The sequence below is a fragment of the Mobula hypostoma genome, chromosome 4 (genome assembly GCF_963921235.1).
Source record: "Mobula hypostoma chromosome 4, sMobHyp1.1, whole genome shotgun sequence".
NCBI classification, from domain to species: Eukaryota; Metazoa; Chordata; class Chondrichthyes; order Myliobatiformes; family Myliobatidae; genus Mobula; species Mobula hypostoma.
The window spans coordinates 166,889,466-166,912,245 of NC_086100.1; the positions used below are offsets into that span (position 1 = coordinate 166,889,466).

The following is a 22,780-nucleotide window of genomic DNA, read 5'->3' on the forward strand; positions in this document are numbered from 1 at the left end:
AAGAGCCAATGAGATGGCATCTGCTGTTGAACCTTGAACTTTTGAACTTTGAAAAAGTAGTTTGCAGGGTGGGTGGTGTCCGTAATGACATTTCCTGCCCACTTTTTTGTCTTGGACACATTGAAGTCCTGCAGTGATGGTAGACTGCAGTCAATGAGCTTTTCTGCTGACCAGAGGGCTCGCTCTAGTTTCAGTATATTGTGAAAGAATGCTGCACTAAACCAGACAGTAAGGGCTGATGTGAGGATAGCAGTGTGGGGGTTGTACCAGTATGTTCTGGGGCAGGCGGAATTTTACCACTTGCCGCAAGAACATCCCTTGCCTAGCCCTCAGAATCAGAATCAGCTTTAATACCACTGACTCATGGCATGAAATTTGTAGGATGATGCAATACATAAAAAGTACTATAAATTAAAATAAGAAACATTTCTGTTAAAGAAAGAGCATGGTGGTAAGGTTAGACTCCCTTGTTACTCCCTCTACTAGTACTGGAGTGTTCCGTGAACTTCCTAACTTGAGGTTTGAAGACAAGTGTGTGACCCATTGAGCTACACCTTAGTCCTTGTGGCATCAGTGATACTCCACCCCACTCTGACGATGAGTCAGGTATTGTCTGTGGTGCATGTCTATCCTGAGGTATCGACTCTTGTGTAAAGTTAATTTCATATATGTTTATGCAGTGCGGATGATCATTTCAAAAGGAGCAGAGAAACCCCAGGCATCGACCTATCAGCAGCAAGTCTCTGGTTTGAAAAACTCGGGAAGAATCCCACACTTTTGCAAGAGGTAATGAAAAAATTGTTGGCTGAAAGGTAAGGATCTGAGAGGGAGAGCCAATCATTGATCTCCTGGTGAAGAAGTCCAGGAAACAGGATGAAGAATCCCTTATGTCATACTTGGGAACCGTCCAATAATCTTACAACAGCAGGATAAGATCTGACCTTCAGTCTGGTGGTACGTGCTTTCAGGCTTTGGTATCTTCTGTCCAATGGGAGGGGGGAGAAGACAGAATGTCCAGGGTGGGTGGGGTGTTTGATTACGCTGGCTGTTTTACCGAGGCAATGAGAAGTGTGCATAGAGTCCACAGAGGGGAGGCTAGTTTCTCTGATGTACAGAGAATCTCTTCTACTGTAAGATTTATTGAATCAAAGTAGGATCCTTTTAACTTAATATCAATTCGTAAGATGAAAGTTATTGTGGTAACACTTCGATAATCTGCTATACAGTCACTTGGATATCCTGGCTTACTGGGAGCTTTGACACACGGAACGCACGCCAGAGCCTGTAGTTCCTTGGAAGGCTGAAGAGATTCCGCATGTCTTCATTGACCCTCACCAATTGTTATTGATGCATCATAGACGATATCCTACTCATACTGTTGTGACAACTGCTCTGCCCAAGACCAAAAGAAACTGTGGAGAGTTGTGGACACAGCTCAGCACATCACAGGAACCAGCCTTCCCTCCATGGAGTGTACAATTCTCACTGCCTCCGTAAAGCAGCCAACATAAACGAGGAATCTTCCCACCCCAAAACATTCTGTCTTCTTCCCCTCCACTCCCCATCGCACAGAAGATACAAAAGCCTGAAAGCACATACCACCAGACTCAAGAACAGCTTCTACCCCACTGTTGTAAGACTATTCAAGATTATTAAATAGTCTTGGAACAGCGGGATGGAAGCTGTCCTTAAGTCTGGTGGTACGTGTTCATGTGATAAAACGGAGTCTTGACGTCGTTCTGCCTCATATCTCACTTGCACTTATTGTCTGTCTGTACCGCACTTTCTCTGTAACTGCAGCACTTTATCCTCCGTTCTGTTATTTCTTTTCCCTTGTCCTATGTAGATGCACTGGTGTGATGAGATAAACTGTACAGTATTTGCTTTGCATGCCACCCATACAGTTGGTACTTGTATATAAGAGAGTATTAAATCAATTGATCAGAGTCATCATGACTTCACAGGGGGAGTTTACTAATATACCACATGTAGGCCCCAGTTCCTTCACTCCCTTTAACCTCACTGTGCCCTGTTTCCTGCACTCTTTAATATATTAATGTTCCAATTCCCACGCTCCCATTAAGCTCACTGGAGCCCCATTTTCTACAATCCCTGTAACACACCAAGACTCTGGTTCCCATGCTGCCTTCTAACAAACTGGACTGTAGGTCCCATACCCCTTTTAAACTCACTAGTGTCTAGTTTCCCTTGCTTCCTTGACAGTCACTTATCCATGCCAACCAAGGTGCTTACCTAAGCTGGTCCCATTTGCCTGCATTGGGCCCACACCCCTTTAAACCTTTCCTGTCCTTGTACGTATCCAAATGAATAAAAATTGTGTTTTATTTCTTGTCTTCCCCTTAAACTTCCTGGCATCACTGGAATATGTATCATACTATCATATAACATATAAAAAGGTGAATTAAAAGGGTGTTAGCATATTAATTGGGAATAACATCTACTACTCAAACACCACCAGCATCCTGAGCTTGCTGAATGTTCAGAGTTTTACTGTATTTAGCAGGAGCCCAGGTCTCAGGAATTGCGATGTCGGAGTGAGAATCCGCAAACCTTTGGGATTTTTTTATTAAAAAAAAACATTATTCATAAAGGATTTATATGCAAGAAATACAAGATGGTACCAGGTTTTCTTTTAGTGGAGGAGATTTTGGTCTCCTCAACTAATTATTTGCACCTGCACCTTTATCTTGTGCAGTGAGGTCACTATGAAGTGCTTCGGGACAGTTTACTAGTCATAGAGAAATACAACATGGACACAGGCCATTCAGCCAGCCAGTCCGTCCATGCCAACCACATTGTCCAGCCAGCTGGTCCCAATTTCCTGTGTTCGGCCATATCCCTCCAAGGCCCGCCTCTGCATGGACATATCCAAGTGCTTCTTCTGTGATGCTATTGTACACAGGACATAGAACATAAAACAGTACAACACAGGGACAGAGTCTCTGGCTCACAATATCAATGTCAAGAGTGATGCCAAAGTAAACTAAAAATGTCTGCCTGTATATAAACCATGTACTTGCATTTCCTGCATATAGAACAGTACAGCACTGGACAGGCCAATCAGCCCACAATACTGTGCCAACCTTGATGCTGAATGACACCAAATATCTTCCTCCTATGTGTCACATATATCCCTCCATTCCCTTCAATTCATGTGTCTATCTGTAGTACTGTGCAAAAGACTTAGGCACGTGTATATAGCTGCACAGTACAGTATTTCTCAACGTGGAGCAGAGAGCTAGTTTGTAAATCTGGCTGGAGCAAAGGATGTTGAGAATGGTGAGGGTGGAGAGCCGCGGGAGGGGTTTGGAACAGGTGGCAGAGAAGGAATGCCAGGGGCTGGGGGTGGTGTGGGTGCAGGCATACCCAGCCCTGAGACACTAGGCGAGGTTATTTGATTCCAAACAATTGGTTTATTGATCATTTACAGAATGTCCTTCTGGTGCTTCCCACTCCCTCCCCTCTCCCTTCCCCTTTTCCCAACTATGATTCCCCTCTTCCTGCCTCTTTCCCACTGTCCATCCACACTAGAGACCCATACCAGAATCAGGTTTATTATCATTCACATATGTCATGAAATTTGCCTTTTTTCTTTGCAGCAGCAACACTACAGTGCAATACATAAAATTACTACAGTTCTGTGCAAAAATCTTAGGCACTGTAGCTATATGTATGTGCCTAAGATTTTTGCACAGTACTGTAAAAGTCTCGTAAACTCCACTAAACTACCTGCTCCACTGCTACCGTGATAACCTATCCCAGGCACTACCACTCTCTGATTAAAATAAAAAACCTGCCCCCCATGTTGCCTTAAAAGTTACCCCTTCTAACCTTAAAAGCATGTCCTCTGGTGTTTGATGTTTCTACACTGGAGAAAAGATTCTGAATGTCTATCCTAGCTACATCTTTCATAATTTCATGAATCTCTACCTGCTTCAACCACTTCCTCTGATGGGACATTCCACATACTCACCATCCTCTGTGTGAAAAAGTGGCCCCTCAGATACTTTTAAACTCCTTTCCATAAATCGCTCCCTGTTCTCATATTAAAGTTGCTATATAAATGTAAATTGCATTATTGTTAAAGTTGAAACATTGAGTACGATTAAATTGAATTTGAATTTTCTCAATAGGTTATTGACACAGTGATAGAAAATTTGATTCCCTCCTTAAGCAAGTCTCCTGCTGGTGTGGAAGCTCTTCGAGTCTGTCTCATTCTGCCAGAGCTCATAGAAGTCCAGAGAGGGGGAAAAAGCTCAGCAAAACTCACAAGTCTTCTGAGTACAGCTATTGTGTCGCTGGAAGAAAGCCAACTGCTGATCCTTGGTAAGAACACAAGGGATTTTGCAAGCAATCCAGGGGATTCTAAAGTGAGAACAACATTTTGTCAATGCTGGGAACGTCAGATTAAAATAGAAGTGCTGGTAACACTCTGCAATTCAGGCATGTATCAGAGAGACCATGCACAGACGAGTGAATGCATGAATTGGAAACAGCACAGCCCCTCGAGCATGTTGTCCATTCATAAAATCATGACTGGTCCAATTCTGCATTCCCATCTGCCCAGGGTAACCTTTAACCCCTTTGCTCATCTATCCGCTCTGCCTTAAAAATATTCAAAAGTCTCCAAAAGTTCTTGAGGACGAGAGTTCCAAAGACTCGTGGTGGTAGAAGTCTCGCTCTTCTCAGTCTCTAGTGTATGATCTCTTACTAAAACACCCTGCTATCAAGACATCTCCAAAAGGCAATGCCTCAAGAAGGCAGCATCCTTCACTGAAGACCCTCACCATTCAGGACATGTCCACTTCATCTTCCTCAAGGAGATGATATCGGAGTCTCAGACCCACATCCAATGATTCAGGAACAGCTCCTTCCCCTCTGCCATCTGATTTCTGAACAGTTCACCAGCCCTTGAACACTGCCCTTTTTGTACTTTATTTATTTATTTTTCTGATTTATAGTAATTTTCTGCCTTTGCACTGTATGGTTGCCACAAAACAATAAATTTCACATCACAGGTCAATCATAATGAATCTGATTCTGATCCTGACTCCTGGTTCTAGGTTCTCCATTCAGGTTTTTATATATTTTATATCTCTTGCTTTTCTGAACTTCAGTGGATACAAGACTAGTTTGTCCAGCTTTTCTGGTTCTGATATCAGTTTGAATATCCACACAAACATGCACACATCCACTTTCCTATATCTGCTACATCCTCCTGCAACTTTTAACAACCTGTAGCACTTATTACCCTCCCCACATCTGTTATTATCAGCTAAAACTGTTTCTGAAAATTCTTATCTTTGGATACAAACATTGGCAACTGTTTACTCTTTTCCATAGATACTGCCTGCCTGCTTAGTTCCTCCAGTATTTTGTGTGTGTTGCTTATTTATTTGTTTCTTGCCTTTAAACCAGAATCTTGGTGGAGTGACCTCAATGAGTTTTTCTTCAACAAACTTGTAAACTTGTACAGAAATGCATCTCACTGCCTTCTTCTGGAGACTTCGGCCACGCAAACAACATTTTCTGGGGAATTGCACAGTTGTCTCTCTATTCTGCAGAGACTTTACAAGGTAAGCTTGAGTGTGGCAAATGTCTTAAATGCAACCGTGTCCATTAATGCTGTAAACCTACTAACATCACATGTGCAGAGCAAAATGAGGAAAAAGCTTTCCATCCTCATCCTACATAACGCCCAGGAATCTCGGGATAGAAAATCCCCACAGTACATCCAGCTGATTGCCATTGGGCAGCAGACCACTCCATGTTCAATGAGGGAATGGGGTGTTATTGGAGGCATCCATTTACAGCTTGTTCCAAGGTAATTCCAGGTCAGAGAAGTATTTGGGTCACTCTTTAAGTAGATTACTTTATTTCATTACTCTTCTTTTGGGGATCTTGCTGTGTACCGCCACACAACCAGCAATGGAAGGATGGAGGAAACGACCTGCTTTAGTTAAAATGATTGAACGTTAAACTAGGACACTCTTCCCCTCCCTTAATGTAGTGTAGCACTTATTTTGTGTACATTGTCATGGTGTGAGGGTGACGCTGGGGATGGAGGCAGTTGTATCCCATGGTAGGAGACTCTAGGACAAGAGGGCACGGCTTCAGGATTGAAGGACGTCCTTTTAGAACTGAGATGCGGAGAAATTGCTTTAGTCAGAGGGTGGTAAATCTGTGCAATTTGTTGCCACGAAGGGCTGTGGAGGCCAAGTCATTGGGTGTATTTAAGGCAGAGATAGATAAGTTCTTGATTAGCCAGGGCATCAAAGGGTATGGGGTGAAAGCAGGGGAGAGGGGATGACTGGAAGAATTGGATCAGCCCATGATTGAATGGTGGAGCAGACTTGATGGGCCAAATGGCCTACTTCTGCTCCCATATCTTATGGTCTATAGTTACTATACAACTTCAAGAATGGAAGAAATCAGTCAAACTAGTTGGTCTGGAGTCACAGAGATGTAGAGCCGGAGAGTGGGACCTTCGGCCCAAATGGTCCATGCTGATCATGCTAGTCCCATTCCCATTTGCCAGCAGTGAAGCCATCACCTTCTAAGCCTTTCCTATCTAAATACTTGCCCAAATAAAAGTCTTTCAAAGTTGTTATTGTACCTGCCTCAACCACTTCCTCTGACATAGATACCACCCTTTGTAAAAAAAAAAGTTCCTATTAAATCTTTCCCCTCTCTCCTTAAATCTATGCTCTTTGGGTTGATTCCCCAACCCTGGGAAAAAGACAGTGTGCTTTCACTCTGTCTATGATCTATATTACCCTCATGATTCTATACTCTTCTATAAGAAAACATCTCAGTCTTCTATCCTCTAAGGAATTGCATTCTAGTCTGTCCAACCTCTTCCTATAACTCTGACCCTCAAGTCCTAGCAGCATCTTTGTAAATCTTGTCTGCACTCATTCCAGTTATACATAGAAACCATAGAAACTACAGCGCAGAAACAGGCCTTTTGGCCCTTCTTGGCTGTGCCGAACCATTTTCTGCCTAGTCCCACTGACCTGCACACGGACCATATCCCTCCATACACCTCCCATCCATGTATCTGTCCAATTTATTCTTAAATGTTAAAAAAGAACCCGCATTTACCACCTCGTCTGGCAGCTCATTCCATACTCCCACCACTCTCTGTGTGAAGAAGCCCCCCCCCCCATGTTCCCTTTAAACTTTTCCCCCCTCACCCTAAACCCATGTCCTCTGGTTTTTTTCTCCCCTTGCCTCAGTGGAAAAAGCCTGCTTGCATTCACTCTATCTATACCCATCATTATTTTATATACCTCTATCAAATCTCCCCTCATTCTTCTACGCTCCAGGGTATAAAGTCCCAACCTATTCAACCTTTCTCTGTAACTGAGTTTCTCAAGTCCCAACAACATCCTTGTAAACCTTCTCTGCACTCTTTCAACCTTATTTATATCCTTCCTGTAATTTGGTGACCAAAACTGAACACAATACTCCTGATTCGGCCTCACCAATGCCGTTTACAACCTCATCATAACATTCCAGCTCTTATACTCAATACTTTGATTAATAAAGGCCAATGTACCAAAAGCTCTCTTTACAACCCTATCTACCTGTGACGCCACCTTTAGGGAATTTTGTATCTGTATTCCCAGATCCCTCTGTTCCACTGCACTCATCAGTGCCTTACCATTAACCCTGTATGTTCTACGTTGGTTTGTCCTTCCAACGTGCAATACCTCACACTTGTCAGTATTAAACTCCATCTGCCATTTTTTAGCCCATTTTTCCAGCTGGTCCAAGTCCCTCTGCAGGCTCTGAAAACCTTCCTCACTGTCTACTACACCTCCAATCTTTATATCATCAGCAAATTTGCTGATCCAATTTACCACATTATCATCCAGATCATTGATATAGATGACAAATAACAATGGACCCAGCACTGATCCCTGTGGCACACCACTAGTCACAGGCCTCCACTCAGAGAAGCAATTCTCTACCACCACTCTCTGGCTTCTTCCATCGAGCCAATGTCTAATCCAATTTACCACCTCTCCATGTATACCTAGCGACTGAATTTTCCTAACTAACCTCCCATGCAGGACCTTGTCAAAGGCCTTACTGAAGTCCATGTAGACAATATCCACTGCCTTCCCTTCATCCACTTTCCTGGTAACCTCCTCGAAAAACTCCAATAGATTGGTCAAACATGACCTACCACGCACAAAGCCATGTTGACTCTCCCTAATAAGTCCTAGTCTATCCAAATGCTTGTAGATTCTGTCTCTTAGTACTCCCTCCAATAACTTACCTACTACCGACGTTAAACTTACTGGCCTATAATTTCCCGGATTACTTTTTGATCCTTTTTTAAACAACGGAACAACATGAGCCACTCTCCAATCCTCCGGCACCTCACCTGTAGACAGCGACATTTTAAATATTTCTACCAGGGCCCCTGCAATTTCAACACTAGTCTCCTTCAAGGTCCGAGGGAACACCCTGTCAGGTCCCGGGGATTTATCCACTTTAATTTTCCTCAAGACAGCAAGGACCTCCTCCTTTTCGATCTGTACAGTTTCCATGATCTCACTACTTGTTTCCCTTAATTCCATAGACTTCATGCCAGTTTCCTTAGTAAACACAGACGCAAAAAACCTATTTAAGATCTCCCCCATTTCCTTTGGTTCCGCACATAGCCGACCACTCTGATCTTCAAGAGGACCAATTTTATCCCTTACAATCCTTTTGCTCTTAATATACCTGTAAAAGCTCTTTGGATTATCCTTCACTTTGACTGCCAAGGCAACCTCATGTCTTCTTTTAGCCCTCCTGATTTCTTTCTTAAGTATTTTCTTGCACTTCTTATACTCCTCAAGCACCTTATTTACTCCCTGCTTCCTATACATGTCATACAACTCCCTCTTCTTCTTTATCAGAGTTGCAATATCCCTTGAGAACCAAGGTTCCTTATTCCTATTCAATTTGCCTTTAATCCTGACAGGAACACACAAATTCTGCACTCTCAAAATTTCTGCTTTGAAGGCTTCCCACTTACTGATCACATCCTTGCCAGAGAACAACCTGTCCCAATCCACGCTTTTTAGATCCTTTCTCATTTCTTCAAATTTGGCCTTCTTCCAGTTAAGAACCTCAACCCTAGGACCAGATCTATCCTTGTCCATGATCAAGTTGAAACTAATGGTGTTATGATCACTGGAACCAAAGTGCTCCCTTACACAGACTTCTGTCACTTGTCCTAACTCGTTTCCTAACAGGAGATCCAATATTGCGTCCCCTCTAGTTGGTCCCTCTATATATTGATTTAGAAAACTTTCCTGAACACATTTTACAAACTCTAAACCATCTAGACCCCTAACAGTATGGGAGACCCAATCAATATATGGAAAATTAAAATCCCCTACCACCACAACTTTATGTTTCCTGCAGTTGCCTGCTATCTCTCTGCAGATTTGCACTTCCAATTCTCTTTGACTATTGGGTGGTCTGTAATACAATCCCACTAATGTGGCCATACCTTTCCTGTTTCTCAGCTCCACCCATAAGGACTCAGTAGACAAGCCCTCTAATCTGTCCTGCCTGAGCACTGCTGTAATATTTTCCCTAACAAGCAATGCTACTCCCCCACCTTTCATTCCTCTGCCTCGATCACATCTGAAACATCGGAACCCTGGAATATTAAGCTGCCAGTCCTGCCCTTCCTGTAGCCAAATTTCACTAATTGCTACAACGTCATAATTCCACGTGTCAATCCACGCCCTCAACTCATCCACCTTCCCCGCAATACTCCTAGCATTGAAATATATACACCTCAGAAGAATTTACCACCACTCACAACCTTTCTATTCGTGGATTTGCTTGAACTTCTAACATCATTTATTTTCACCCCAGCCACACTGTCAGCTCTGGCACTGTGGTTCCCATCCCCCTGCAAATCTAGTTTAAAGCCCCCCCAATAGCATTAACAAACCTCCCTGAAAGGATATTGGTCCCCCTGTAGTTCAAGTGTAACTCGTCTCTCTTGTACAGGTCCCACCTGCCCCAGAAGAGGTCCCAATTATCCTGAAATCTGAAACCCTGTTCCCTACACCAGTTCCTCAGCAACTTGTTCATCCTCCAAAGCATCCTATTCCTACCCTCACTGGCACGTAGCACAGGTAGCAATCCTGAGATTATCACCCTTGAGGTCCTGCTTTTCAACTTCCTACCAAGCTCTCTATACTCACTCTCCAGGACCTCCTCACTCTTCCTTGCTATGTCATTGGTACCGATGTGCACCATGACATCTGGCTGATCACCCTCCCACTTCAGAATGTCAAGCAATCGATCAGAGACATCCTTGACCCTGGCATCCGGGAGGCAACAAACCATCCTGGATTCTCTGTCATGACCACAGAACCTCCTATCTGCACCTCTAACTATCGAGTCCCCTATCACTACTGCTCTCCTCTTTTTCCCCCTCCCTTCTGCACTGCAGAGCCAGACCTAGTGCCAGAGATCCGGCTACTGCAGCTTGTCCCAGGTAAGTCATCCCCCCAAACAGTATCCAATGCGGTATACTTGTTGTTGAGGGGAATGGCCACAGGGGAACCCTGCTCTGCCTGCCCTTTCCTCTTCCCTCGCCTGAGAGTGACCCAATTTCCTGTCCTCTGCTCCTTTTGCGTAACTACCTCCCTGTAGCTACGATCTATAATCTCCTCATTCTCCCGAATGATCCGCAGGTCATCCAGCTCCTGCTCCAGTTCCTAACATCTTCCCTGTAGCAGGGAGACTAAACTGAACACAATGTTCTAAGTGCAGCCTCACCAGCATTTTGTATAATCAACCACCACCTGCCAACATTTATACTCAGTGCCCTGACTGATGAAGTACTGGGTGTCAAAATCCTCTTCATCACCCTCACATATGTAAGGACAACAAATTTCCCTCCCCAGAGACGTTAGTAAACCAGGTGTCTTTTTTTCCAATAATAAACTTGTATCAAAAGGGCAGGCAGGTAGGCAGAGGTAGTGGGGTGGCTCTGTTGTTAAAAAATGCAATCATTCCTTAGAAAAAGTTTATATAGGATTGGAAGATGTAGGATCCTTGTGCGTAGCATTAAGAAACTGCAAGGTAAAAAGACCTTGATGGGAGCTATATACAGGTCTCTGATCAGTAGCCAGGATGTGGGCTACAAATTACAATGGGAGATAGAAAATGCATGTCAAAAGGGCAATGTTACAATAACCATGAGGGATTTCAATATGCAGATAGATTGGGAAAATCAGGTTGGTACTAGATCCCAAGAGAGAGAATTTGTAGTCTGACTGAGGGATGGCTTTTTAGAGCAGCTTGTGGTTGAGCCCACTAGGGAAAAGGCAATTCTAGATTGAATGTTGTGCAATGATCTGGAATTGATTAGGGAGCTTAAGGTAAAGGAACTATACGGAGACAGTGATCATAATACGATAGACTTCACTCTGCAATTTGAGAGGGAGAAGCTAAAGTCAGATGTATCAGTATTACAGTAGAGTAAAGAGAATTATAGAGGCATGAGCTGGCCAAAGTTGATTGGAAGGGAACACTGTTGTGTTCTTTATATTTATACGTACCGTGGGTTACTAACAAAGAATCATGTTCTGGAAGAAATGGAGCTTTTATTTACAGCAACAACCAAACCACGTTTCTTACAGTACCATGTTCTCAATCTTTCTATCATTTCTGCGCATGCTCAGAACTCTTTCCAATCATGTTCTGACATGTCATATCACCACAGACACCAGCAAGGATGAGGACAGAACAGCAATGACTTGAGTCTCTGGGAGCAATTTGCAAGGCATACGAATGAACATACACTCAGTGGCCATTTTATTAGGTTTAGGAAGTACCTAGTGAAGTGCCAGTGAGTGTGAATTTCTCAATCAATGGTGCAGAACTCTGAATGCTAGTCCAGTAACTTAGCCACTAGATTACTGGACCCTTCAATTAATTAAGTGGTTTATACAACCTTCATTGAAGGGAATTAAATACAGCTCTTCATGTTTATATGTTGGGTTTGGGAACTCAATGGATATTTTTGGAGATACTATACTCTACAAAGACTATTTAAAATGATATTGGAGTATTGTGTTATGACTTTTTTCCCCTCTATTCACAGATAAATTCCTCCAGAAAACCTAAATACCAGGAGGAGAATTTCCACATCTCTCCAGCGGAAGTTTTTGGTCTCAAGCCCATCTCCTGTGTGAGTTGAGAAAACTGGTGACCTATACTCAGAATCAGATTTATAATCATTGACTTGTGTGGTTTGAATTTTGTTGTCTTGCAGCAGCGGTACAGTGCACAGACATAAAGTTACTATAAATTATATTTTTAAAAAGTGCAAAAAATGATAATGAGGTAGCGTCTAGGGGTTCATAGAATATTCAAAAATCTGATAGCAGAGGGGAAGGAACTGTTTCTGAATCGTTGAGCGTGGGTCTTCAGGTTCCTGTACCTCCTCCTCCTCCTCCTACCCCCAGATGGAAGAAGGCATGTTCTAGGCTTTCACAGACCTCAGTGATGGTTGCCATCTTGAGGCACTGCCTGATGAAGTTGTCCTCAGAGATGAGGAAGGTTATGCCTATGATGGAGCTGGCTGAGTTTACAATCCTCAGCAGTTTCCTGTGATCCTGTGCATTGGAGTCTACATGCTAGGGTGACGTAAACACAAAATAATCTGCAGATGCTGGGGTCAAAGCAACACTCACAACATGCTGGAGGAACTCAGCAGGTCAGGCAGCATCCGTGGAAAAGATCGGTTGACGTTTCGTCCTGGAACCCTTCGTCCTGACGTCAGCCGATCTTTTCCATGGATGCTGCCTGGCCTGCTGAGTTCCTCCAGCATGTTGTGAGTGTTACATGCTAGGGTGGGATGCCCTCCGCTGTACATCCATAGAAATTTGTAAGAGTCTTGTTTTCAGATAAATTGATGACCAATATTATTTCAGATCACATCAATGGAGTACTTAGAAATAATTGAAATCATTAAAAGAAAGCAAAAAAAAACATCAAAAAAATTTTTTTTGCCGCCTTGTTTTCCTTCTAATTTTCAGGCCTGTAATCCCAATTGAAATGAATATGGTGTCAGGTCCTGTGCCGAGTCTGATCAAGCCAGTGCCCCCAGTAGACTGCAGTGATGGAACAAATTGACAGATGCAGCAACGCCTGTCACCCCTAAAGTTCTCTGTTGGCATCGTCGAATCCAGCTAGTGAAATTTCACCATAGATTTTCCCTACATCTTAGATGTAGATCTATAATATTCCCTGTACATGTAATGCTCCCCCCCCCACCATTCCCCATTCCCTTTTCTCTCTCTCTCCTTATCTCCTTACCTGTCCATCACCTTCCACTGGTGCTCCTCCCCCTTTTCTTTCCTCCATGGCCTTCTGTTCTCCCTTATCAGATTCCCCCTTCCCCAGCCCTTTATCTCTTTCACCAATCAAATTCCCAGCTCTTTACGTCATCCCTCCCTCCCCCCACCCTGGTTTCACCTATCACCTTGTGGTTCTTCCGCCCCTCCCCACCTTCTAATTCTGACTCCTCGTCTTTTCTTCTCCAGTTGTGATGAAGGGTCTCGGCCCAAAACATCAACTGTACTCTTTTCCATTGATGCTGCCTGGCCTCCTGAGTTCCTCCAGCATTTTGTGTATGTTGCTAATATTCCCTGTGAAGATTTAAGAGAAACATTTAACAAGAATAGATTCAGTTAATAACAACAAAAAAATGGCGGAAATGTTCAGCAAATTAGTCAGCATAGCTAGACAGTCTTTTTCCCAGGGTTGGGGAATTAAGAACCTGGGAGGACAAAGTTAAGGTGAGGGGAGAGTTGTTTAACAGGAGTTTGAGGAGCAACTTTTTTTTTACAAAAGTGAGCTGTACATGTGTGGAATGAGAAGAAGTGTTTTGAGTCAGGTGCAATAACAACTTTTAAAAGACAATTGAATAGGTACATGGATAGGGAAGGCTTGGATGGATAAGGGCCAAACATGCAGACGGGACCAGCTTAATTTGGCAACTTGGTTGGCATGGGCCAGTTGGGTTGAAGTGCTTGTCTCCATGTTGTATGAATCTCTGTGGCGAGAGAAATGGAGTTAATGTTTAGGGTCAGTGCCCTTTCATCAGAAGTTAGAAAGTAAGTGTGCCTTAAAGTTCAAAATTCAAAGTAGATTTCTTATCAATGTACAAATATGTCACCATATACAACCCCGGAGATTTGCTTTCATACGGGCATGCACAGTAAATCCAGGAAACACAGTAGAATCAGTGAAAGGCTGCACCCAACAGGAGGGACAAACAACTAATATACAAAAGATAACTAACTGTGCAAATACAAAAGGAAAAAAGATAATAACAACAATAATAAGTAAGAATGGCAAGAGGTAAAGAGAGAGCAAAGGGAATATACATCCTGTGCCTAATAAAATGGCCATTGAGTGTATGTTCATGGTCTTAAACTGCTGTAGCCCATCCACTTCAAGGTTTGATAGGTTGTGCGCTCAGAGATGCTCTTCTGCACATCACTATTGTGATGTGTGTTAATTTGAGTTACTATTGCCTTCCTGTCAGCTTGAGCCAGTCCAGGCATTCTCTGACCTCTCTTATCAAGGCATTTTCACCCACAGAACTGTCACTCACTGGATGTTTTAGTTTTGTTTTTCACACCATTCTGTCTAATCTCCAGATACTTTTGTGTCTGAAAATCTCAGGCGATCAGCACTTTCTGAGATACTCAAACCACCCCATCTCACACCAACAGTTATTCCATGGTCAAAGTCACTTAGATCGTAATTTGCCCCCATTCTGATGTGCGGTCTGAACAACAGGTGAATATTTTGAACATGTCTGAATGTTCTTGTGCATTGAGTTGCTGCGACATAATTGGCTGATTAGATATTTGCATTAACAAGCAGGTGAACCTAATAAAATGGCCGCTGGATGTCGAAATCTCAAGTATTAATTTGTTATGTTTTGTTTCACAGAATGCTTTGTTGGAACTTATTCCCTACCCTTGTATCTTTACAATGGAAAACAAAATTGTTATTTTCCGGAGACTCTCTCACCTGAAAATTTTGGTAAGTCTTATTCTATTGGTTGGGTTTGTTATATAATAAAAGTTTTTTTGTTAGCCTGGGAAATGTTTTGAAATCTTACATTATTTCTTCCAGAATGGAAAACTCATCGATGAGAATATTATATTTAACAGTACTAGGAACACTGAGACATCTACTGATCTCATTGCAACGTCTTCAGGGAACACTGAGACATCTACTGGGATCATTGATGCATGTACTGGGAACACTGAAATATCTACTGGAACCACCGATGTATCTGCTGGGAACACTGAAACATCCACTGAAGTCATGGAAGTTCCTACTGAGAACAGTGCAACGTCTACTGGATTTATTGACGTATTTGATGAAAACATTGAAATGCTTAACGAGAGCGATGTTAACTCTGAAGCTGAAAGTATTCCTGAATTGTATTTACCCTTTAAACCAAAATACACTCTACATATCAACAGAGAAGAAATCCTTCAAAGCACTTTGGCACAATTACGATCCTACGAGACAATAACGTTCCATGGTACATTAGAGGTAAAATTAAATATTTTTTGTGTATAAGATCTTGATGTGTGTAAGTCGACTTCTCTACTGCTTACATAATAACTGGCTTTTTTTCAAAAATAACTTTAAACTTCCGTGTGGTATTAACAAAATAAAAGTGATTAATTTCTTTGTTGCTATTGGTAGATAGATGTACAAGTATTGGCTGCCGTTTCTATCTCCTGCAAGCTGTGTTCTGTCAAGGTCAAAGGAAGTTGGGTCAACAGAACAATCTCCTTTGAACCAATCTCAACCTATAGAGCAATTTTGCCTTCACATTCTACAATCTTTCCTCACCTCAAAACCATATCTTTCTTCTTAAATCGACAAGGGATTTTGTCTTCAGTAAATTATTCTTGCGAACCTATTCAATATCTTTTTCTTAATATAAAAAGATTACTTTCTGATTTACTCCTAGCTTGGTTATAAACAATAATTCTGGTCCCCATGTTACAGCCAGCACAGCAGAATGTGCAAATTTGTAGAATGTCTAAAGGATGGCTTTTTAGAACAGCTTGTTGTTGAGCCCAATAGGGGATCCGCTGTGTTGGATTGGACGTTGTGCAATGATCCGGAGGTGATAAGAAAGCTTAAGGTTAAGGAACCCTTAGAGAACAGTGATCACAATATGATCGTGTTCACTTTGAAATTTGGGAAGGAGAAACTAAAATCCAATGTATCGGTATTTCAGTGGAATAAAGGAAATTACAATGGCATGAGAGGGGAACTGGCCAAAGTTGACTGGAAAGGGACACTCGCAGGACAGACAGCAGAGAGCAATGGCTGGAATTTCTGCAAAAAATAAGGGAAGTGCAAGACAGATATATTCCAAATAAGAAGAAATTTTCGAATGGAAGAAGGACACTACCATGGCTGACAAGTGAAGTCAGAGACAAAGCAAAAGTAAAAGAGGGAATTAAAGGAAGCCAAAGCTAGTCGGAAGATAGAGGACTGGGAAGCTTTTAAAAACTTGCAGAAGGAAACTAAGTAGGTCTTTAGGAAGGAAAAGATGAATTATGAAAGGAATCTGGCAACTAATATCAAAGAAGATACTAAAAGCTTTTTTTAAGTATATAAAGGGTAAAAGAGAGTGGAGGGTAGATATAGGACCAATAGAAAATGACGCTGGAGATATTGTAATGAGAGGCACAGAGATGACAGAGGAACTGAATGTGTATTTTGCATCAGTCTTCACAGTGGAAGACATCTGTAGTATACCAGACATTCAAGAGTGTCAGGGAAGTGAAGTATGCGCAGAGAAAATTGTCTGAGAAGGTGCTCAGGGAGTTTAATGGTCTGAGGGTGGATAAGTCTCCTGGACCTGATGGAATGCACCCTCGGGTTCTGAAGGAAGTAGCTGGAGAGACTGTGGAGGTATTAACAATGATCTTTCAAGAATTGATAGATTCTGGCATTGATGACAGGAAAATTGCAAATGTTACTCTGCTATTTAAGAAAGGTGGGAGGCAGCAGAAAAGAAACTATAGACTTGTTAGCCTGACATCAGTGGTTGGGAAGTTGTTGGAATCGATTGTTAGGGATGAGATTACGGAGTACCTGGAGGCACATGACAAGATAGGCCAAAGCCAGCGTGGTTTCCTGAACGGAGAATCCTGCCTGACAAACATACTGCAATTTTTTGAGGAAATTACAAGCAGAGTGGACAAAGGAGATGCTGTAGATGTAGTGTACTTAGATTTTCAGAGGTCTCTGACAATGTGCCGCACATGAGGCTGCTTAGCAAGATAAAAGCCCATGGAATTACAGGGAAGTTACTAGCAAAGATGGAGCATTGGCTGATCGGCAGAAAGCAGAGAGTGGGAATAAAGGGATCCTATTCTGCCAGTTACCAGTGGAGTTCTACAGGGGTCGGTGTTGGGACCGCTGCTTTTTACGATGTATGTCAATGATTTGGACTATGGGATTAATGGATTTGTGGCTAACTTTGTCGATGATACAAAGATAGGTGGAGGAGTGGGTAGTGTTGAGGAAACAGAGCCTGCAGAGAGACTTAGATAGTTTAGGGGAATGGGCAAAGAAGTGGCAAATGAAATACAATGTTGGAAAGTGTATGGTCCTGCACTTTGTTAGAAGAAATAAATGGGCAGACTATTATTTAGGTGGGGAGAGAATTCAAAATGCAGAGATGGAAAGGGACTTGAGAGTCCTTGTGCAGGATACCCTAAAGGTTAACCTCCAGGTTGAGTCGGTGGTGAAGAAGGCGAATGCAATGTTGGCATTCATTTCTAGAGGTATAGAATATAAGAACAGGGATGTGATGTTGAGGCTCTATAATGCACTCGTGAGACCACACTTCGAGTATTGTGTGCAGTTTTGGACTCCTTATTTTAGAAAGGATAACGTAACTTCATTGGACATGTGATTAGGAAAGAGGAGTTAGAATGCACGGTAATTATGGGAAAGATTGAAAGGAAGAAAGCAAAAGGAAGGCAAAGACAAATGATGATGGAGACAGCTGCCCGAGAACTGGAAATGAATACCAATGAATTGATCCACTTGACCCAAAACGGGAGTGTGTGGGCTATGGCAGTCAAAGCTCAAACTGGGCATGGCACCTGATGATGATGATGATGATACTGACATTGGAGAGGATTCAGGGAGGATTCACGAGAATGATTCCAGGAATGAAAGGGTTATTGTATGAGGAATGTCTGGCAGCTCTTGGGCTGTATTCCCTGGAGTTCAGAAGAATGAGGGGGGATCTCATAGAAATATTCCGAATGTTAAAAGGCCTGAACAGATTAGATATGGCAAAGTTATTTCCCATGGTAGGGGAGTCTGGGAGTCTATGGCATGACTTCAGGATTGAAGGACATCCATTTAGAACAGAGATGTGGAGAAATTACTTTAGTCAGAGGGTGGCAAATCTGTGGAATTTGTTACCACGAGAGGCTGTGGAAGCCAAGTCATTGAGTGTATTTAAGGCAGAGATAGATAGGTTCTTGATTAGCCAGGTCATCAAAGGATATGGGGTGAAAGCAGGGGAGTGGGGATGACTGGAAGAATTGAATCAGCCCATGGTTGAATGGCAGAGCAGACTCGATGGGCAGAATGGCCTACTCCTACTCCTATATTTTATGGTCTTAAATGTAGCTTAGTGGATAGAGCTTTTAGCTTGAGTGGGAGACAGGTAGAAAATTCTGCACTTAGATCTGTGTATCCCCTCCAATTCTGCCTGCACTCATTTCTTTTTTTTCCACCACTGAGAGCCCTGCTGATGGCTGCCACCTCAGTACGAACAATACAGCACAGTTACAGGCTCTTCAGCCCAACCCAGCTATCCCAATTAATGACGTTTGGCTCATATCCCTCCAAACCCCAGGCCTCTAAGCAGCTATCGAAGTGCTTCTTAAATGTTGTTGTTGTACTGGCCTCAGCCACTTACAGTGTCAGCTCATGCTTTTTTCTTGTCTACTACCCTCCAGATGAAAAAGCTGCCCTTGCGTCCTTTCCAAGCCTCTCCACTCACACTAAATTTATGCTCCCTCGTTTAGGACTCCCCTAACGTGGGAGAAAAAAACTGCTTCTATCCACCTTATCTATGCTTTTCATAGTTTCAAATACTTATACGAGGTTGCTCCTCATTCTCCTGTTCCAAGGAATAAAGCCCTCACCTGGCCAGCCTCTCTCAACAACTCAGACACTCTAGTCCAGGCAACATCTTCGTGAAACTTTTCTGCACTCTTTCCAGTTTAACCATGTCTTTTCAATAACAGGGTGGCCAAAACTGTACACAATAGTCCAAGTGCAACCCCATCAATTAAGGAACTATAAAGGTAAAAAGACCCCCAAAAAATAGTAAAGATGTGGTCTACAAATTACAACAGGAAATAGAAAATGCATGCCAAAAGGGCAATGTTACAACAGCCATGGGAGATTTAAATATGCAGGTAGATTGGGAAAATCAGGTTGGCGCTGGATCCATCCTGAGGAGGAATTTCTAGAATGCTTATGAGACAGCTTTTTAGACCAGATTGTGGTTGAGCCAATTAGGGGGTCAGCTATTCTGGATTGGGTGTTGTGCAATGAACTGGAATAGATTAGAGAGTTTAAGGTAAAAGAATCCTTAGGGATAAGAGATCATAATATGATCAAATTCACTCTGAAATTCGAGAAGGAAAATCTAAAGTCAGAGGTATCAGTATTACAGTGGAGTAAAGGGAATTACAGAGGCACGAGAGAGGAGTTGGCCAAAATTGATTAGAAAAGAACACTGGCAGAGATGATAGCAGAGCAGCAATGGCTGAAATTTCTGGAAGCAATTTGGAAGACACAGGATAAATACATCCCAAAAAGGAACAAGAATTCTAAAAGCAAGATGACGCAACTATGGCTAACAAGAGAAGTCAAAGCCAACATAAAAGCCAAAAGACAGCATATAATAAGCAAAAATTAATGGGAAGTTAGAGGATTGGGAAGCTTTTAAAAATCAACAAAAGGCAAGTAAAAAGTCATTAAAAAAGTAAAGATGGAATATGAAGGTAATCTAGCCAATGATACTAAATACAAAACTTTCTTCAGATACATAAAGTATAAAAGAGAGGTGAGAGTGGATAATGGACAACAGGAAAATTATGCTGAGGTGGTAGTAATGCGGACAAGGAAATGGCAGTCAAACTGAATAAGCATCAATCCTCACTGTGGAAGACACTAGCAGTATGATGGAAGTTCCAGGTGTCAAGGGGCAGAACTGTGTGAAGTTGCCATTATTAGGGAAAATGTTTTTGGGAAACTGAAGGGTCTGAAGGTAGATAAATCACCAGGACCTGATGATGAATGCCCTGGGGTTCTGAAAGAGGTGAGTGAAGAGATTGTAGAGGTATTAGTAATGATCTTTCAAGAATCAATAGATTCTGGGCTGCTTCTGGAGGACTGGAAAATTGCAAATGTCACTTCACTCTTCAAGAAGGTAGAGAGGCAGAAGCAAGGAAATTAGAAGCCAGTCAGTTTGACCTCAGTGGTTTGGGGTACTTGGAGGCACGTGATAAAATAGGCTGTATGCACTTTTGTGGAAAAAATAAAAGTGTAGACTATTTTCTAAACAGAGAGAAAACACACAAATCCAAGGTGCAAGGGGACTTAAGAATCCTCGTGCAGGATTCCTTAAAGGTTAACTTGGTGGTTGAGTCGGTGGTAAGGAAGGCAAATGTTATGTTAGTATTCATTTCGAGAGGACAAAAATATAAAAAGAAGGATATAATGCTGAAGCTTTAAAAGGCATTGATAAGGTCTCAATTGGGGTATTGTGGGTAATTTTGGGCCCCATATCTATGAAAGAATGAGCTGACATTGGAGAGGGCTCAAAGGAGGTTTCACCAAAATGATTCCAGGAATGAAAGGCTTATCATATGAAAAGCATTTGATGGCTCTGGGCCTGTACTCACTGGAATTTAGAGGAGAGGGGGGATCTTATCGAAACCTATGGAAGTTGAAAGGTCTAGATAGAGTGACAGTGGAGAGAGTATTTCCTATAGTTGTGGAGTCTCTGACCAGATGGCACAACCTCAGAATAGAGGGACGTCCATTTAGAATGGAGAAGAGGGAGAATTTCTTTAGCCATAGGGTAGTGAATCTGGAATTTCTTACCACAGGTGGCTGTGGAGGCCAGGTCATTGGGTGTATTTAAGGCAGAGGTTGATAGGTTCTTGAGAAGGTAGGAGAATGGAGTTGACAGAGAACTGGATCAGTTATGATGAAATGGCAGAACAGATTCGATGGTCTGAATGACCTAATTGTGCTCCTATGACATACTGTCTTATAGTCCAAATACACCGCTGTGCAATTTGGTGTTGCACTTCCTTACTAACTAGTCAGGATGCACAAAAGTTCCTCCCTACCCATCATCCTCAACACTGGTGCCCCTCAGGGCTGTGTGCTGAGCCCATTGATGTACGCTCTGCTCACACAAGAATGCGCTGCCAAACGCCCGAGTAATCACATTGTCAGTTAATTGATGTCACAGCAGTGGAGGAGCTCATCACCATTAACGATGAGACAGCCTGCCGAGAAGAGGTGGAGAGCCTTGAGGCCTGTTGACAGGCAAATAACCTCTTCCTTAATATCAGCAAGATGAAGGAGATAGTCACCGATTTGAGGAGAACTTGCACCACTCACATCTTCCTTTAAATTAGTGCTACAGCAGTGGAATAACAGTTTCAAACTCCTGGGAGTGCATATTACACACTACCTCTCATGGTTTCAGAATGATTCTGCCCATTCAGGAAAGTTCACCAACACCTCTACTGTCTGAGAAGGCTGAAGGGAGCTGGACTTTGCACATCCGTACCCACATCATTCTGCAGACGCACAGTAGAGAGCATCCTAACGTGCTGCATGATACAGAATGTGCACTACAACGGACAGGAAGGCTCTACAAGTAATCAAAGTTGCCCAGTGCATCTCTGGCATCAACCTACACACCATCAGTGACATAAATACAGAAAGGTACTGGAAAAGGGCCGGTAGTAGTGTGAGGATCCCACCCACTCTACTTATGGACTGTTTGTCCCACTTCCACCCATATAACATCCACACCAGGACCAGTAGACTCAAAACAGGTACTTTCCCCAAGCAGTAAGGCTGATCAACACCTCCACCCATTAACCCCAATCATCACTATTTTTCATTCCCATCAGTAATGTTATGTACAGACACTGAAGTACCTAGCATCACTCTATGGACATACAATCAATGTATGTATGCATATAAGTTATCTTATGTATTTACTGTATATTTATTGTGTTCATTATTCTTTACCTTTTTTGTATTTTTTCTGTGCTGCATTGGATCTAGAGCAACAATGATTTCATTCTCCTTTACACTTGTGTACAGGAATTGACATTAATCAATCTTGAATCTTGAATATTTTGTAAAGAGGGGAAAATTGGGAAGCTGAAAATCTGAATGGAAAATTAAGATTTTTTTTATTTTTAATTCTGCAACATTCATCCCAACTATTTTAGGTCATCTTTGAAGGAGAGCCAGGTATTGATCAAGGTGGACTTTCACAGGAGTTCTTCTCTCTTATTACCAAAGAGTTATACAATCAACCAATGATTTTCAAGCAATATGAAGAATCCAGACTCCTTTGGTTCCTGGAATGGGTAGGTGTCGTGCA

General features: G+C 42.4%; 1 protein-coding gene across 1 annotated transcript in view; it reads left to right on the forward strand.

The window, feature by feature from the left end:
- The window catches only part of LOC134345747 (probable E3 ubiquitin-protein ligase HERC4), a 99,453-nt gene that overhangs the window by 41,847 nt on the left and 34,826 nt on the right, over positions 1–22,780 (forward strand). The window contains exons 11-17 of the mRNA XM_063046909.1: positions 681–786; positions 4,155–4,347; positions 5,440–5,597; positions 12,155–12,241; positions 15,019–15,111; positions 15,205–15,633; positions 22,626–22,766. Of these exons, the coding sequence (XP_062902979.1) occupies positions 681–786; positions 4,155–4,347; positions 5,440–5,597; positions 12,155–12,241; positions 15,019–15,111; positions 15,205–15,633; positions 22,626–22,766 (1,207 nt within the window). The remainder of the gene's footprint in view (positions 1–680; positions 787–4,154; positions 4,348–5,439; positions 5,598–12,154; positions 12,242–15,018; positions 15,112–15,204; positions 15,634–22,625; positions 22,767–22,780) is intronic.